Source organism: Amia ocellicauda, chromosome 2 (genome assembly GCF_036373705.1).
Source record: "Amia ocellicauda isolate fAmiCal2 chromosome 2, fAmiCal2.hap1, whole genome shotgun sequence".
In the NCBI taxonomy this organism is placed as follows: domain Eukaryota; kingdom Metazoa; phylum Chordata; class Actinopteri; order Amiiformes; family Amiidae; genus Amia; species Amia ocellicauda.
Window position 1 is genome coordinate 2,958,929 of NC_089851.1, and position 18,374 is coordinate 2,977,302.

The window sequence follows — 18,374 nt, forward strand, 5'->3', positions numbered from 1 at the left end:
TTACAACTCGCAGGGTGTGATGAAAAAAAGATGAAATGTCCCATTTCAGGATAATACATAGTTCTTGATTTTCGCTGTGGCTTATCCTCCTCCTGTCCACAGCTCCCCCTGTGTTCCTGACCGAACTGCAGAGCCAGGATGTGCCGGACGGCTACCCGGTGAGCTTTGACTGTGTGGTGAGCGGCAAGCCCCCTCCGTCCATCCGCTGGTTCAAGGACGGCAAGCTGATCGAGGAAAACGACCACTACATGATCAACGAGGACCAGGAGGGCTGCCACCAGCTCATCATCACTGCCGCGCTGCCCAGCGACATGGGTGTCTACCGCTGCATGGCCGAGAACTACAGCGGCATCGCCTCCACCAAGGCTGAGCTTAGGGTGGATGGTGGGTACTCCGCTACATCACTCCTCTTGGTCGTGCCCAGCTAGACGGGCGTTTTGTAAATACTTATTTTGTTGGAGCAAAACAGAGCAACAAGAAGCCTCCAAAAAACCCAGAACAATTTGGTCAAAACCCTATTTGTTCTCTCGCTTCACAGCTGGGTCCTCGCAGTTCCTTCATGGAACAATTTAATTTAGCCTTTGCTTTCTGTTCTGTTTTTGCAACTTATGTAATTTGTGTTAATAATACATTATTGCAAATGCCAGTACAACAGTGAGACCTGCTCAAACTACAGATTCGTTAAGATATAATCTGACTAGTCCACCAAAAAACACATCTCTGAGGAGATGACTGAATGCTCCCTTTGCCTTTCGCAGATTGATGCTTACTGTTATTTTATCTTCCCTCTGTAGTCTCCTGCAGCTCTGATTATGACACAGCCGCCGATGCCACTGAGACCTCGTCCTACGTCAGTGCCAAGGGCTACCTGTCCAGGTGAGACTCTCAGCACTGCCACACCGCACAGCCAGGCCAGGGCTTCTCTTTGCTTAGGGCACAACAGAAGCCTATCCTCCACCATGTGCTGTGGTTTGGATTCTGGGCCTCCAAGGCTGTTGAACAAACAGTAAACTGATTGAAAAGGACAAGGCTCAGAGCGCAGACCTGCTGAACTCTGGCTGTAATGGATGGAGATGAGTGAAAACATTACGTGTGGCTGGGATTGTGCTTTCTTCCTTTCCCTTGCTTTTCAAAGTAGATAACTGTGCCAAATTAATAATTCACAGTATTTATTTTTCTTTCTCCCATTTGTGTGAGCAGGGAGCAGGAGGGCATGGAGTCCATGACTGAGGAGGAGCATCTTCCTCAAGTGGTAGACGAGCTGCATGACGTCCACGTCAGCCCCGGGGCGCCCATCGCCAAAATGCACGTCAAGGTGAAAGGTCAGTTACACACAAACTCATTCCCAATTCCTTTGTTTCATGGCTTGGCTTTGCAACTCCTTTTGTGTATCAGTGCTCAAATTGTTAATGCTCTTCAGCAGAGCGACCAGAAGCTTTCAAACCAGTAGCAGGAAGTGGTGCTGTGCAGGTCAACAACCCCTTTGGGCCCATCTCTTCACATTAGGAAGGCTGTAGAATCGTGTGATATGAAGCAATGCCTTTTTTGTGAATGACACCCTGTCCCTTTATAATCAAGAGAGATGGTCCTGAAACTTCGTAATGCTCCTCTAGGACCACATCTACAGTGCCGTGTCAGTTCACCGCATTGGCAACAAAACAGGCCACCAAGAGGCTTAATGGCCATCAGTGAGCTACTGGCAATCGACCTTGGAAGCCCACAGTGGACTAAGCAGCATGATCCCTTTCTCTTGTGTTTGGTGGCCCTCAGGTTACCCCGCTCCTCGGGTGTACTGGTTTAAGGACGGCCAGCCCCTGCGGGCCTCGGACCGGGTTCTGGTGAGTGAGGACAAAGGCCTACATGCCCTGGAGATCCTGGAGGTGCGGCGAGAGGACGCAGGGGAGTACTCTTCCTACATTACCAACTCCGCCGGATCGGCCTACTCCTCAGCCAGGATTATCGTGCAAGGTACGCTCCGGCTGTGCCCATTCACCAACCGGCTCCACTTACTCATGTGTGTTAGACATCCCTTACTGTGTCTGACAGCGATCTGAAGCTCTCTGTCCTCCTCTGCTTTCGCCAGGTCCAGGCGAACGAGGGACTGAGGCCGACAAGCCAGAGGCCGGGAAAGTCAAAGGTAAAGAGACGCCTTGTGTTAAAGCCGCCCATCACGTGTTTATTTCAAGAGACGGCCTCTGCCATGAAGTACAACACTGCGCTGGGTAGTCAGCAGATGAGCTGTTACACTGACACATGTCTGTTTGTTGGTTTCCTTCTGAAAAGGCGTGAAGGAGATGCTGGTGCCCCCCCGCTTCCTGGAGAGGTTCACCAGCAGGAGTGTGAAGACCGGCTCCAGCATCACCATGTCTGTGAAGGTGGAAGGTAGGCCTGGCTGTGGGAAGAGTGAGCGCTAGGGGCTGACGCTGCTGTGCCCTGAGGACAGATCCTGAAGTGCTGCTCCCGTGTCCCCCCAGGCTCCCCCCTGCCCATGATCACCTGGCTGAAGGAGGAGTCGGCCGAGGACGTGCTGTGGATCAAGCCCGACACGCCCGGGTTCAAGGTGGCCAGCTCCCAGCGGCAGCACAGCCTGATCCTGTTGGATGTGGGCAAGGAGTACTCCGGCACCTACACCTGCATCGCCACCAACAAGGCGGGCCAGTCCATCTGCACGGCCGTCCTGGAGGTGGTGGACGGTAAGGGACTCGAGAGGCCGACAAGTACACATCGCCAACGCCGCCCATACAACCCCCATCAGAGAGCAAAACATGGCGCCCGGTCCCCATAATCAATACGATTGATAAACTATTGATTTTCTTCTATACAACTGCCTAACCCAGATCAGTGCACCCAATGAGGTGGAGGCTCATGGTGGTGTTGTAGCGTTGACATCCTGCTTCTTTTCCAGGACCAGAAGAGGAGCCTCACGCAGAGGAGAGGAAAACCAAGACCATCCATACGTTTGCTCAGGAGTGAGTTTCAGCAACGTGCCCCACAAACACTTATATACCACCCAAACTCCAAAATCACAGCCCGTAGTGTGCAGATTGAACCTCACTGTGATCTCTAAGGCTAGGGTTTTGGTTGTACACCTATTGCTACATTGTGTAATTCGGGGATTTTGGTATTCCACAAATGGTTAGAGCAGTTGTCCTCACCTCTGGTCATGGAGAGCGCCTGTGCCTAAATTACTTAATTAGACACTCAATTAAAATATAATTGCATATTGTACCTGATTATTACTACCTGTTAAATTATTGGAAATAGTTCAGATATAGATATAATTAACAAATACTGGAGAATCTGATAACCATTAGTTGAGGATGTGGAGTTTAGATAATACCTATGCCATGCCTTATGTAATTAACGTGACAGTGAATAATACAGTTGCTAGCTTTCACAGATTTCTGTAAATGGTGTGAAATCTGACTGACCATATATTCCTCAGGAGAGAGGACTTCTTAAGCATTTTATTTAATCTCATATGTTAATGTGCAAATCTTTACTTAAAAGGATCGACGAGGAGACACTAAATGAAGTGAGAGAACAAGTGAAAGGGTGAGTCTGAGCAAACACAGTTCACGTCACAAGACACCTAATCCGGATCTTGATGTTTGACATAATTCTGTCATCTCATGTTTGATTTCCTATTGATGAAGGTATGATGCAAATCCCCTAATGCTGAATAGTCATATCATCTGTTCTTTCCTCATACACATGTAGTAATTTATTAATGGTCACTGAAGGTAAAAACCCTTGTCATCACACAGTGGCGGTTGTGACTTTTCCCCTCTGTGTTTCAGTGTCCTTGGTATCACAGTGCAGTCCCCAGAGACAGAGACCAGCACTGGAGCATCGGAAAAGGGTAAGAAAACATGCTTTTAAAATATATATTATTACATTGTTGTTAGCATGTCTAATTAATGGTCCTTTTTGTTTGTGGGATAGGGAATTCTAATATCACCACAGTGAGAGAGAGACAGATATATAGATCGAAATACATATAGATACACAAATATTGATGCAATGAAACAATTAAGTCTTGACTAGTTCCTTACTAGGAGCTACCAGTGGGTCCCCCAAACCAATACGAGAACCTCACACTGATTGGCTGCCTTCACACCCCTCTTTCTGATTGGCTGTCTTCACACGCCTCACACTGATAGATTTGAACACTTCATATTCCTCAGGAGGTCAGCAGTGAGCCACAGGTTCAGCTGGGTACAGTTTTATTCGCCTCCTCTATTTTCATTTTCTTCCCAAGGAAAATCTGCTGAGGGTGACGGGAGCAAAGCAATGGGCCCGTATCTGGGCGAAGTGGGTACAGAGGAGTTCCTGCAGAAGCTGACCTCCCAGATCACAGAGATGGTGTCAGCCAAGATCACCCAAGGTGAGCAGGACCTGCCTGGGAATGTTCCACTGAGATCCATTAACTAGGGGAGTGCTGACCGTTGTGGTTGGAGTTGTGATTGGGTTTGTGGGGCAGGGGTTGGGGATGGGGGTATGGGGGGACACTATGTTTTTTCCTCAGTCACTCAGCAGCACAGATTAATATATTCATGCATCAGTTAATCCAATAGACTCACACTTCTCTCTTCAGTGTGTCATGTTTAACCCTTTCACTGGCACTCACGGGAACAGACATTAGAGAAGAAAAACCTTGATGGCTGCCCACACTCTCTCTGAACTACAGGGGTCAAAATACAAAATCAGGTCATTTGACCTGATAGTTATATGAACATTTCTGTAAAACAGGAAATTACATTGGAAGTATTTAATATTGTTATGCCTTTATACAAGAGAAACTGGAGATTAAAATGTATAATTCAATAAAAATAAAAAATAGCACTATATTTAAAACATTATTATTATTATTATTATTATTATTATTATTATTATTACTTGATTTCTTAGCAGACAGCTTTTATAAGGATACTGGAGTTCAGTGAAGACAATTGCAACTCAATTCAACAGATTGTAGTTGAGATGTTACACAAGCTCTGATATGGAGATAGTGCTACAACCTTTCCTCCCTCAGTGTGCAGAGCAAGAGAGGAAGGGCAGCCTGGCAATTGTAAATAACGAGTCTGTGATGATTAGGATGCCCCTTGTCATCTTGTTTCTGCCTGTGAAGCATCTTAAAGCACTTTTTCCCCATTGTTTTGGATTTCCTAAATCTAAACCCCAGCCTGGAGTGTGACATTGGCATGACAAGGCAGCAGAAAATGCTCAATCTTAATTTATTTACTATTGCTTCCCTAGAGACATATAGGCTATAAAGGTTTACTTGCAGTGCAGTTTTTGTAAGAAATAAAAAGGAAAGTGAAACATCTGAATAATTAAACCAGTGCAGAGCTGGTCACGGTTAAGATGACACATTCTTCAGTTCTTCCTCCGTGTTCAGTCATTTTCTGCCGTCTTCCTCATCCAATCCAATGTAACTGAGTAACAAATACCCCCCCCCAAACCCCTGTTAACATGGATTAATGTCCGTCTGTGGTCGATGATTAATATTTTCACACCCTCTGCCTAGATGCTGGGTGGGAATTTGACAATGCCACCCCCTCCCTCATTCCTTCACTCATTCATGTATCCATCCACTCACTGACTCATTCAATCATTCATTTGTTATTCAGACAGCCTTACCAATCGTCAAGTGCTCCAGTGGATGAGGTCATGGCCCAAAGTTTACAGTATGTATCTACTGTACCTTCAGGCTCAGTATTTATATGTAGAGAGAGATATAGATCTGATCACTTCTCTTATCTTTTTAATCTATATAACCTCCACTTCACAAACACACACTGTCGCCCGTAACCCAGCGAGGAGGGCTGGAGGATCATGGGATTCTTTTGACTTTACCATCTAGCTTTTCCTGCATTTTGTTTTCTGGACACACAACTCCCTTGTCTTTCAGACCCAATACATTACCTATTTAAATACATCCTTAGACTGTAATTATTGCAACATCTTTTCCACTGACCTCTCTTGTACATTTGTATAAACTTTTTTTTCTTCCAGGTTTAAACTGTTCTATACATATCTTCCAGTCATGTTCATGTAAGGTTGCAAAGATAACTTCACTTGTTGTATATAAATATACTGTAAAACTTCAATTAAACACCCCCGGCGTTTATTCCAAATAATGTATTTATTCCTGGCATCAATTAGAGATCGGTATTTGTATTAAACATTCATAAATAACAAGACATCGCGGACTCATGCAGGGTGAGAAGAGCCTGAAACATTGCTTCATTGTAGAAGTAGGCTAATAGGCCAGGCTTTCATTTATTTATTTTTGTAATTGTTCTTATTTTTTAATAATTTGCTTTCCAAAGATGCAAACAAATCACATTCAATGTATGGTGAACTATACACTGGATTGAAAACAAGATACTGGTAATTCTGTTAGCAGTTTGAGATTCGATATAGTGTGAACTCTCGCTAAATAAACACAAAGCACTTCAACAAAACTATGTAAATATGCTTTAAACCATCAACATTATACTTCATTAATACATTGTTTATGTTGCAGTTGACAGTTCAATCACTACAATCAACAACAATACAACTAGACAACTATGTATATATATCGTTAAAGTGAAAAATAAATTAATAAAAACACATGATGGTGTTTTTTTAATTAATATATGGTATATATATTTACTGAAAACAAGAAAGTTTACGTAAATATGTTGTGGAAGGTTCTTTCAAATGTGTTCATGCATCTTTAGAAACTGTATCGATTTCCCTTTTGTTTATTTATAAAATATTGTCGAGTTTCCTGGCGTTTATTAGAGACCGGCTTTTGTTTACATGATTATACAAATAAACCCGGCGACATTGGAGACTGGCTAATATTTGAGACCCGGCGGGTATTGGAAATTTTACGGTATATCATGTAATATATATTTATTTGATTGTATCACTTGTGCATGTCACTGGGACAATAACTGACAGCAACAACACAAAATACAATTAAAAATGATGGCTTCCAGCTCCCCCCCGATGGGTGAAGACAGCGTCCGTTGTCCTGTGAAACGCACATTGAGACATGACTCTTCACTTTTCACTTTCACTTTTTTCCCAGTTTTTATCTACTTTCCTCTTGTGTGGGTGGATGTGACACTAGAAATACTTTCACACCTCATGTCTTTGAGTTCTTTCTCCAGAATTAGTTCTGTTCCTGTTGTAAATTAAAGCATCAGCAAGTTTTCCCACCCTTTGTATACGCTGGTGTCTGTGATAATGCCTCACTCACTCCATTAGGGATGACATTGTAACCCTGCCTGGAGTAAAGTGCTAGTTGGCCTAACTGATTGCCTAGCTGCCAACCGGCCCTGTGAGTTGCTGTTAACAGGGCTGCCTGTTGTTGCAGCGTCCCTCCGGGTCCCGGGGGTGGACAGCGATGACGAGACCAAGACTCCCTCCCCATCCCCTCACCATGGCCGATCGCGACCTTCCTCCCTCATTGCAGAGTCTTCCTCAGAGTCTGACGAAGGGGAGGCCAGGGGAGAGGTATGTGTGGACCCTGCCAGCATCTCCTTCGCAGTGTTTGTCTGCAGCGTGCTGAAGAGTCTGCTGCCCGTTTCTTCCTGAGGAGACGTGTTTGTGTACTGTGCACAGCGAACTGTGCTTGAAGGACAGTTGTGGAGATTAAAAGCACAATGCACACTCTATTAATAGTGTACCTTCACATAGACAATATTTAATCCCGTTATACAAGCACAGTCATAAGTTTGAGTGAGTATACAAAGCTATATTTGCCCCTTTTTCCTCCTGAGATGCCTTTCTATGTTTTGGATTTGCTTAGACCGTATAAATCATGCATGACAGTGTCAAGTCAAGTGAAAAAGCAGGAAGAAGTGTTGAATTGATTTAGTGTTGACTACATTCTGTGCCTCTGCAGATGTTTGATATCTATGTGGCCACAGCAGACTACACCCCTATCGCTGGCCATAAAGAGGCCATCGCCCTGAAGGAGGGGCAGTACGTGGAGGTCCTGGACTCAGCCCACCCCCTCAAGTGGCTCGTCCGTACCAAACCCACCAAATCCACTCCCTCCCGACACGGCTGGGTCTCCCCGGCATACCTGGACAAGAAACTTAAGGTACCTTGTGCTGTACATCTACTGGGTTCTACCAGGCTCTGCAAGGGTTTCAGGACAGTGGGAAAGAAGTGTTTAGACTTTGGATTGACAGCCCTGTCAAATTTAGTGTCAGCACTAAAAATTCAATCAACAGTTACCTTTTATGTGTTGTGTTGCAGTTGTCTCCAGACACGCCGGTAGGAGAAGTCCCAGAGGTCGTGGGAGAGCAAGTCTTGGAGCAGGAGTACAGGACCCGGCTGTGGTGAGTGACCATGGGGAAACCCAAACCAGCACAAGCCCCTCAGAGTCAGTACCTCGGAAAGCAGCCTGCAGATTTAATTCCACTCGGTGAAGCTGTCATGTATTCTTCCATGATAGTTTCCAATTCATAATAAAGATGTAACTGTCCACCCGTATGTTGTGGCCATTCTAACACCATAGCATATCGCCAGTTGGGCCTGGTTTGTACTGTTGTCTTTCTCTCTTCCACCCCCTTTGCAACACTGAATCTACTATACTATCTTGGTTTCTATACCAATGCATGATTTATCACAATGTCACCTGGCTTTCTTACACTGTACTGTGGTCATACCAGTCAGCTTATATAAGGGTGTTTTTTAGAACAATCCACACACTTTATTTTTGTTCCTCTGTGTCATATGCTGTATCGTGTGTTCCATTGTTTTTTGTGTGTGTTTCTGTCCCCAGTAACCTTCTCCAGGAATTCATAGCCAGCGAGGAGGAGTTTGTGCAGGACATGGATTTCTTTGTCTCCCATCACTTGCAGCACGTAAACTCCAGCCCGGACCTGCCTCCTGCCATCGCCAGCCAGAAGGACGCCATCTTCAGGAACGTCGATGACATCAGTGCTTTCCACAGCAGGTGAGGGTCCAGTATTGGCAGCCATGTTCCCAGTTTGCAGTGCGGAAATGGTTGAGATGTATGTCTGATTAAGATACAGGGTTTGGGTCTCATTGTTCTTCTCCTTGATAGTCTTCTTTTCTGCTTCTCCTTCTTCACAGAGATCTTGCTTTTTGTTCTTGTTTTATTAATCTGCACTTAAGTGCTTTGTGGAGTTGCGTGTTTGTTGTCCTCCATTGTGCTGGCTTATTGCTTGTCTGGAATATCAGTGATCATTTATTCCGGTGGAGAATGTATGTGACACATGACTGAAAGTGTGTGGGGTAAATAGATGGCATGTCTTTAGAGAGAGATCCTGCGGCACTTGCCTCAACTCACTCCTCTCCTTTTTCTCTCTCTTCCCTCTCCTCTGCTTCCTCTCTTCCTCTCTTCCTCTCCCCTCTCTCTCCATACAGCACCTTGCTCCCAAGCCTGAGCGAGTGTGACACCGATGACGACGTGGCCATGCGATTCATTAAAAACACAGACGGCTTTGAGAAGTACATCCAGTACCTGGTGGGGAGGGCGGGGGCAGAGACTGCCTTAAGCAACAAATCGGTCCATGACTACTTCAAGGTAAAATATCTTTGTTCCAGTATTGTGTGGCTTCCCTTTTGGACAACGTGACCTTGTTTCCCCTGCCCTCGAAGCACAAGGATTTTGTGGAGGACCTTTTTATTTTTCATTATCTTGCCCCCCTTGTGACACAGAAATACACAGAGACAGAGCTGGCGAATGAAGCCCATCCCATTCAAAGTTACCTGGAGAGGCCGCTGGACAGGATCCAGAAGTACAAGTCCCTGCTCAAGGTGAGGGCGGCTCATTTCCTGACACGTCTGCAAAGATGTTCTCGGTCCTCTCTCCGTCTGGCCAGGTTCCCGATCAGAAGGACTGGGGGATCTGGTTCATCACTGCGGAAACACTGCCAAACTTCACTCCTGAGTTTATGACATCAGTCTGATTTAGGCATTTAGACTAGTCCGGTACCAGCAGTCTTCCAACCAGTCCTCAGCACAGGTTACAACGTCTGAATAATAACCATCTGTCTCTGTCTCTGCAGGAGCTCATCAGGAACAAAGCATGCAATGGTCAGAACTGCAGCCTGCTGGAGGAGGCCTACGCCATCGTGTCGTCTCTGCAGCGCCGATCTGAAAACACGCACCACGTCTCGCTGATTGAGAACTACCCCGCCACGCTGGAGGTCCTTGGAGAGCCCATCCGACAGGTGCGGTAACACCCACAACCCATCAGGTCATACGACATATAGTTACTGAGTGTTACGTAAAGCACGGGTTCAGCAAATCCTTAGGAACCCAGTGTGACACAAATGTCGAATACAGAGGACTGGTAAGCTATATGTGCTTGACATAAAACTCACAAAATGGGTTCTTAGGGGGTAAACAAGTGTCAGTGTGTCAGTCTTGTCTTCAGCTGTGATTTTGTTATTGGGATTGTTGTTATTGCTCTTGTGAATCCGGTACTGGCTTCAGTTGAGCCACAGTGGCCTCACACCTAGTGGCCTCTGTTACTTTGTTTGACGGTTGAGAAGCGGTTTTATGTCTCCCGCCTCTGTCTGTATCTGTCTGTCAGCCTCTGTCTGCACATCCTGGTAGGCTGTTGGCCTCGGACTTCTCGTATGTGACCCACTCCGCCCCATGCCTGAATATTTTTCCAGATAAGAATTTGGCCCCTGGTCCTGGTCTTGTTTTCAGTGTTCAGTTGAGCAGGGCCTTGCTCCTGATTTGGTCCCTGCTTCCCCTTCAGTTTGTCATGCCCCAGTAGAGCTTGGCCCCGTGGCACCTGCTCCTGGTTTGATTGATTGTTGCTGGGTTATTGTTATTGTGCTTAGGCTGAGCCATCATCTCCATGTAGGCTACACAATATCCCATCACCTCTGGGTAGTACTCTCGCCTTGAAAGATAATGATAGGTGTGAATGCAACCCCCATTACCTGAGAAAGAGAATTGGCTCTGGCACAAGGAGGCAGGGTGTCTGCACTGTATTAGGTAAAGCAGCAGAGGGAGGTTGAAGTTGCATTTGTAACCTATTCTTCTACACAACTCCCAACACAGATACATGTCACTAGCGTAACTCAGTATACTTGCCATATTAACAGCCTTTTGCCAATCCAGGTAATGGTCTTGAAGGGCCAGCAAGTTAAGAGTTTCAGCTGCAGAATGTTTTGAAGGTCACATGACCAGGAGTCTGGCCACCCAGAGGAGGGCTGTCGCTGATGTCGGTTTCTGCTCTGCTGTGACAGGGGCCGTTCACCGTGTGGGAGGGGGCCCCTGGGGTCAGAGCATCGTCCCGCGGACACCATCGCCACGTCTTCCTCTTCAAGAACTACATCCTGATCTGCAAACCCAAAAGGGAAAGCAACACTGACACCCAAACCTACATCTTTAAGAACATGATGAAGGTACAGCTGTCTGACTGTTATTTCTGTCTTCCCATCTGTCTGTCTTTGTGTTCTTCTCGTTGCCTGTCTATCTTTTTATCGCTCTCTCCATCTCTGTCTCACACTCTGTCTGTGTAGAGCGTGTTGTGTCTGCCACTGCATCCCCCATTGAGTGACAATCTCTTGTCTGTGCAGTAATGGTGTAACAGTGTGGTCTGTCTGTGCAGTAACTGTAACAGAGTGGTGTGTGTGTGTGCAGTAACAGTAAACTGTGGTGTCTTTGTGTGCGCCCCCTCAGCTGACCAACGTCGATGTGAACGACATCGTGGAGGGGGACGACCGCGCGTTTGAGATCTGGCACGAGCGTGAGGACTCGGTGAGGAAGTACACCCTGCAGGCCAGGACCGTCATCATCAAAAACTCCTGGCTGAAGGACCTGTGTGACCTACAGCAGCGCTACTCCCTTCCCGCCTGGAGTGAGCCCCTCCGCCCGCCCTACGCACCCCACATTGATTTATTACTTTGACAACTTTAGTGTTATAATTATACTGACGCAACTTAGGAGTGATTTCTTCAATGATGTAGAGAAGTTTTTCTTTCCTAAATCATTTTATTGCAATAATAATAATAATGTTAAGTGTTAAGTCTAGTTTTTTTTATCCAGCATCCGGTTATAAAATCTATCCTGTGTGTGTGTGTGTGTGTGTGTGTGTCACGTACCGGTGGCCAAGGGAAGGAACAGGCGAGGGTCATGGGACGGTATACGGGGCAATAGGGACAGTCCAGTACTTGGAGTCGATAAGGCAGGCGGTAGGTCAGTCACTGGGTGAAAAAGACAATCCAGAAAATCCAGGAGACGGTGGTTGTAGAGACGAAGAAGAGATCAGTGCCAGGAAGACAAAAGAAGTAGTGCTTTGAAATGAAACCAAGGGAATACAAGATGCAGCGTAGAAGGAAGTGACCAGGGGGTTAAATAGTCAAGCAGGTAACTGTGGCTGAGTGAAGAGCGGCTGCACGGAGAGTAGAGGAATCTGGAGTGACTGATTAAAACTCGGGTGCTGATGACCTCTGGTGGTGGGCAGGGGTAGTGTGGGCAGATAGTGTCACAGTGTTTGTGTCTGCAGGTCCCCCGGAGTTTGAGGAGGTGCTGGCTGACTGTACGGCTCAGCTGGGGCAGACGGTCAAACTGGCCTGCAAGGTCACAGGAACACCCAAACCAGTGGTCACATGGTACAAGGGTAAGACTAGCGATGAAAAAATCATTCTGCCCAACATGCTTTTTATATTAAAAATGTGTTTACCAAGAATGCTTAATGATGTTAATGAGTTGTGCACTGTGCAGATAAAACCTGTTGTTTTACAGGCGATTGAACTAATGGTAGATTATTTGAATTTATGTGTGTCTGTGTCTATGTGTGTATCTGTGTACATGTGTTTGTCTGTGTGTGTGTACATGTGTGTGCACATGTGTGTGTCTGTGTGTGTGTGTGTGTGTGTTCATGTGTGTTTGTGTCTGTGTGTGTGTGTGTGTGTGTGTATGGGCTGTGGCAGTGTGGGAGTGGGCACTGATCTGAGCGCCACTGTGTCCTGTATGTCAGATGGCCGTGCGGTGGAGGTGGACCCCCACCACATCATCATTGAGGACCCAGACGGTTCCTGCACCCTCATCCTGGACAACATGACAGCTGACGACTCTGGGCAGTACATGTGCTTCGCTGCCAGCAGTGCGGGCAATGCCAGTACGCTGGGGAAGATCCTGGTGCACGGTGAGCCTCGCTGCCACAGGAGGCCGGCTGTGGCTCGTGCCACTAAACCAAACCACTGACAATAGTAGAGTGGGAAAGAAATGGGCATTCTTGCTAAAGACTGGCGTGTCATAGCTGTCTTGTCTCCCGCAGGGCCTCCCCGCTTTGTGAACAAGCTGAGGAACACTTCGCTCATCCAGGGAGAGGACTGCCAGTTCACCTGCACCATACAGGGCGCCCCCACGCCCACCATCAGGTACAGTGACAGGCCTCCCCCCACCCCCATTATCGGGGACACAGGTTGAGGAAGATGTGATAGAATCGCTCAGTGTGTGTAGGATCATACCTAGACCTGGTGGGCAGCACAGTCTGTTCTCACCACAAGGCATCTCGCAAGGTTACTCCCTGGGGAATCCTGCAACAACCTACCTCAGACTCCTCGGGGTGAGACATCGCTGTGTCTTTATCCGCAGTGCACCAAGAAATCGAAACCTCCTTGGCACTGTGGAGCTTTCCCCAGATGTTGTTGGAATGTGTTGCTGTTTCAGCTTTCAAATAATCTTCCCTTCAGTCTTTTAGCTAATTCTGCCAAATCGTGGAATTCCCCAGGGAGTGAAAAATAAGGTTAAGATTAAACAAGCAAGATTCAAATGAAGTATAAAAAAATGAATTCAAATATCGTCAGTGTCAGAGAGGCGCGCAGTAACTGTGTGTGTTGGCAGGTGGTTCAAGGACGGGGTCTTGCTGACTGACCAGGAGAAGTTCCAGACGTTCAGCGAGCCTCGCAGCGGAGTTGTGGTGCTATTTGTCAGGAACCCAGGGGACAGCGACCTGGGCCGGTACCAGTGCGAGGTATGGCCTGGAGCCCCTGCTGCTGCCGCACGGGGCACAAACGCAAGGACGGCATATCAGTGTGCATCATGTCTGTTCTTCTTTTAATTTATCAAGCATCTCAGACTGACACGCAGCTGTGTTAACACACCACCTCCTGCTGTTGGGTGTGTGGGTATCCCGGGTTGATTGTATGGTTGTCTGTAGGAGGCTGCCTGTGTTCACGTCTCTGTGAGAACGGCACTAAAGATCCTGCTCTCTGTTCCTCCAGCTGAAGAACAGGCTGGGCTCGGCCACCTGCGCGGCGGAGCTGTGTGTGCCCTCCACGGCTCTGATGACCAGCGAGAGGACAGGGGGGCAGACCATGACTATCGAAGGTAGGGCAGTCTCCTTTTATTGCCGCGCTGCAGTCCTCACGCTTGGTGGTGCCGTATACCTTCCACTCCTTAATATTCGAGTTCCCTGTGCTCCAAGGGATATTCAGTGCCTCTGAAATATTTTTAGACCCCTCCTCTGAAATCCTTGGTCTTCATGGTAGTATCTTTGCTTTGAATGCACTACCCAGCTGTGGCACCTTACAGAGACGGGTGTATTTAATCTGAAATCATGTGAACCGCTTTTATTGCACACAGATGGACACCATTCAACTTACTGTGAACTCTGAATGCAATTGTGTACACCTGAGCTTATTTAGGAGTGTCATAGCAAAAGGGGTGAATACGTATTGAATGAAGACTCTTCAGGTTTTTATTTGTAATTGATTTGGGAACAAAAAAAGAAAGGAATATATATATGTATGTATCTATAAGAGATATATGAATTGTCTGTATTTACGATAAATGTTGTTGAATGTCCAAATACATGCTACGCAGGGGAGATACATTTCTCCCTCATTGTGTTGTGATTAAAGCTTCACTCACCGCACCCTTCATCCGTCTTTTCCCCGGCAACTCTCCTGCGACCCGGGGAAAAGCAGCTGAGCCCCTGTCATTCGAAAAAGGTGGTCGGGTCTGGGTCGGATCCCAGCAGCCAATCTGTGTTGTAGCGGTCTGAACACCCTGTGCTCAGGAGAGAGAGGGCGCTGCCATGATTGAGTTTTCATTTGTTGGTGTCTTGCATTTCCTTTTAATTTCTTCAGTGACATTTCTGAGATTCTTCCCAAGGTACTCTTTCAAGGTACAATCTCACAATCCGCAATGGCGTTGTTTGAGTAGCACTTTGTGATCTGATCCTAAAGGAACCAAATGTATCCTGTTTAAGTAAACCAGTCATAGTTCATCTTACTGGAAAGAAGCTTGTATTAGGCGTGCTTTTGTATTTGATTGTTCTGCCTTTCCCTTCCTCTACTCTGTCTGGAAAAGGTACCATTGGTGTTAGCCTTAAAATAATGATTTAGAAGGTCATTTCAGGTTCTACATTCTGTCTGCATGCAGGAGAACATTCAATTTGGAAGATTTGAAACAAACAGTCTATGAAGGCATTTCGTTAGAGAATCATGTGTTGACAATAGGCAAATCATAGTATTTTTCCACATTAAATTAGTGGGATTCACAAAATGCATATATAGATTATACTGTAATGATCCTGAAGCCTCACTAAGGCACCTGGGTTGTGTAAGGTCACTGCACTGTGGCGTGGGAGACCGGGGTTTGAACCTCGCTGTGACCGGAACCCCCCAGTACATTACATTGTTGTCAGTAGTGGGATACCGAGCCTGTGTAAGGCTCAGTGTAGGAGAAGTAGGAGCAGTTCGAGGACACATTTCTAACTACTGTGGGGGCAGGCGAAGTGTAGTGATTCTGTAGCTTTGCTAAGGGGCCTGGGCCTTTTAGTGAAGTAGTAAGGTCGCTGCACTGTGGCACAAGAGACCTGGGTTTGAATCTCACTGTGGCCCCAGTGGGGAATCTCCCCAGTACCTTACAATGTAAAGTTGGCTGATCTTTTAATTGAATGGTCTTTGATGTCATGTTAAACCTTCCCTTGCTGACTACAGAAGCACACCACATATAGAGTGATGGTCATAGAGGTACTAATGGTGCTTAAATAAAAGTGTACCCATTAAGCTTTGAGGGGACATGGGTGGGGGCTGTGGCGAGATTTGGGAAGCCATAAAACTGGAGCTCTGAGGCAGTCCCTGTGACCGGTCTATGTGCCCTGCTCTGTCTGCTGTTAGTGGTGGGGTTTTCTTCTTAGGTGGCATTAAAGGCCTTGTGAGAAGACTGTGAGTTTCCTCTAGAAAGAGTTACACAGGCTCGCTCTAGCAGTCAATGCTAAAGCCACGGTCAGGTGTAAGAAAGCCAAGTGTGATCATGGTAAAGCATGTAGAGGTATAACAACCATGATGCAAGCCATGAGGAAGTGTTTGCACCATAGAAGGACATGCATGGGAAAACCATGGGATGAACTTCCAGATTACTATGAAAATTTACTGAGGTAAACTTTCATAAGGGGCACCCTTGCCATAACCCCCCTTTGTTGAACCACCTCACCAGCTACATCCCCACTCTTTAATGTCCATCTGCTGTCCCTCACTCTTGGGTAAATCCATTCCTCCAACATGGAGGTTGGCAACTCTTGTCCACTCTGATGTCTAATGCCTGAAGCCTGTAGTTTGCCTTGTAGCCATATCAGTCATCACCCCTCCACCCGCTCCACCCCATTGCCACCCACTGCTTTCTACATGCTGAGGATAAAAGTTGAAATGATACACATCGACAAGAAATCCCATTAGTATACCTTCCATTTGAATTACTGTAGACTTGATGTAATTAAAAAAAAACATTTAATTCTGAATATATTGTATTTGTTCTCCATCAAACACAACTCTTTAAAATAAAAATAATAATAATAATAATAATAATAATAATAATAATAATAATAATAATAATAATAATAATTGTTAACTAATTCTCCAGCCCATATCCTATTACTCTCACTACTGATGATGAAATAGAGCAGGGAAAACAATAAATCTGTCTTATAAAACAATGCATCAAAAGAGATGCATTAATTGGCATTCTCTATCCACTAAATTGCCTTCTACATTAACTAGATTTCAGTTAAATTAAATGGATACTAACAAACACTCTAAGTAACTTCCTGTTTCTGTAGTCCGTACAGACTAGGACAGTAAGTGATGGTGTGTCCCCTGCACCCTGTAATGATTCGGTGCAGTGCCACTGAGCCAGAGTCGGGGTTTGAGCCCAGCATCCAGGCAGTGCAAGCCCACACGCACTCCCGTTGTGCCAGAGGAGCCAGCTCTTTAGTGGATGCGTGGCTCCGTGGGCCAGCTCAGTACAATCCCCTCGAGGACTGTAGTAATCCTGCAGTGCCCAGTGCGGTTTAGTCATTCCTGTGGTTTCGAATGCGTTAATTAATCAACACCAGTCCCCGATTCAGAGCACACACGCGCCCCTTTCCACACGGCCTACAGATGTAGCCTATCTGCAGTGAGTTTACAGGATGTCAAGACAGCCCAGCGTTTAGCAACAGATAAATGTGACGTTTCTGTTTCTTAATTGTTATTATTATGTTAGCAGGGTTATATATTTCTCTACAAATTGTAGAAAAGAGTGGGATTTAGACATGATCACAAATAACTAGTCTGCAGTAAAGAATACATCAATTATTCCGAGTTTCATTTCATGAATGCAATTTTTTACTGTGTTTATATTGATTTAGTGTAGAGTCATAAAATGTAGTTGGCCTCTAGTCGTGTAACAAACCTTCTGACATCGAATGCGTATTTTTTCATTGTTATTATTTTTATTTATGGACAAAAATGATTACAGTGGACATTTAAACCTCTGATAAGTGAATTTGAATGGCTTTTGGACTCTAGTCAATCATTTCAGCTTTTACATTTCTCTAACCCCATGCTTTCCATCCTGTTTTCCTTGTAGTCACAGAGCAGGAGACTAAAGTGCCAAAGAAAACCATCATCATGTAAGTGTCATTATTTTATAGCGTTGGCTGCTGCCCATTGCATGTCTTGTTGTATGCTTCCTCACTTTGCATGCCCAGCTAACTCATCCCATCCTGTGCGACATGGTCACCTGCAGGGCGTCGAATCGGCCCATTGTGACTTCATTACATAATGTGATAAGAAGACCAGTCAGTGGAGAGTCAGTTTAGGGGACATCATTGTCTTTTATTGTGGTGTATATTGGAAACAAAATCCCACACAATCCTCAGTAGACAATATTATCATAACATCATAACATATTTCAGGGCAAAAATTGTCCCTAAGTATCTTTTTGCTGTAGTTTGAGCTTATCAGCAGCATAGTGGTGAGTTTGAACCAGGTCTGGGGAATGTTTTTAATGCTCGCAGAGACTCGCTGATGGGAAGACACTGTATACAAATGTTTGCAGGACAACTTTGATTCCCCTTATATCTGCCATCTTCCCATCTC

At 45.8% G+C, this 18,374-nt stretch overlaps 1 protein-coding gene across 5 annotated transcripts in view; it reads left to right on the forward strand.

The window, feature by feature from the left end:
* The window catches only part of obscnb (obscurin, cytoskeletal calmodulin and titin-interacting RhoGEF b), a 112,178-nt gene that overhangs the window by 88,593 nt on the left and 5,211 nt on the right, over positions 1-18,374 (forward strand). For 4 of the 5 annotated variants that reach the window (XM_066716242.1, XM_066716245.1, XM_066716246.1 and 1 more), the window contains 27 exons: positions 103-384; positions 795-876; positions 1,201-1,322; positions 1,771-1,968; positions 2,084-2,137; positions 2,284-2,382; positions 2,475-2,693; positions 2,906-2,969; positions 3,511-3,555; positions 3,801-3,862; positions 4,262-4,387; positions 5,634-5,690; positions 7,376-7,515; positions 7,907-8,107; positions 8,266-8,348; positions 8,795-8,968; positions 9,403-9,562; positions 9,697-9,795; positions 10,047-10,211; positions 11,247-11,405; positions 11,683-11,860; positions 12,509-12,622; positions 12,983-13,150; positions 13,283-13,385; positions 13,852-13,981; positions 14,232-14,337; positions 17,863-17,905. In XM_066716242.1, the coding sequence (XP_066572339.1) occupies positions 103-384; positions 795-876; positions 1,201-1,322; positions 1,771-1,968; positions 2,084-2,137; positions 2,284-2,382; positions 2,475-2,693; positions 2,906-2,969; positions 3,511-3,555; positions 3,801-3,862; positions 4,262-4,387; positions 5,634-5,690; positions 7,376-7,515; positions 7,907-8,107; positions 8,266-8,348; positions 8,795-8,968; positions 9,403-9,562; positions 9,697-9,795; positions 10,047-10,211; positions 11,247-11,405; positions 11,683-11,860; positions 12,509-12,622; positions 12,983-13,150; positions 13,283-13,385; positions 13,852-13,981; positions 14,232-14,337; positions 17,863-17,905 (3,433 nt within the window). The remainder of the gene's footprint in view (positions 1-102; positions 385-794; positions 877-1,200; positions 1,323-1,770; positions 1,969-2,083; positions 2,138-2,283; positions 2,383-2,474; positions 2,694-2,905; positions 2,970-3,510; positions 3,556-3,800; positions 3,863-4,261; positions 4,388-5,633; positions 5,691-7,375; positions 7,516-7,906; positions 8,108-8,265; positions 8,349-8,794; positions 8,969-9,402; positions 9,563-9,696; positions 9,796-10,046; positions 10,212-11,246; positions 11,406-11,682; positions 11,861-12,508; positions 12,623-12,982; positions 13,151-13,282; positions 13,386-13,851; positions 13,982-14,231; positions 14,338-17,862; positions 17,906-18,374) is intronic. The other variant, XM_066716243.1, reaches the window with a different exon arrangement.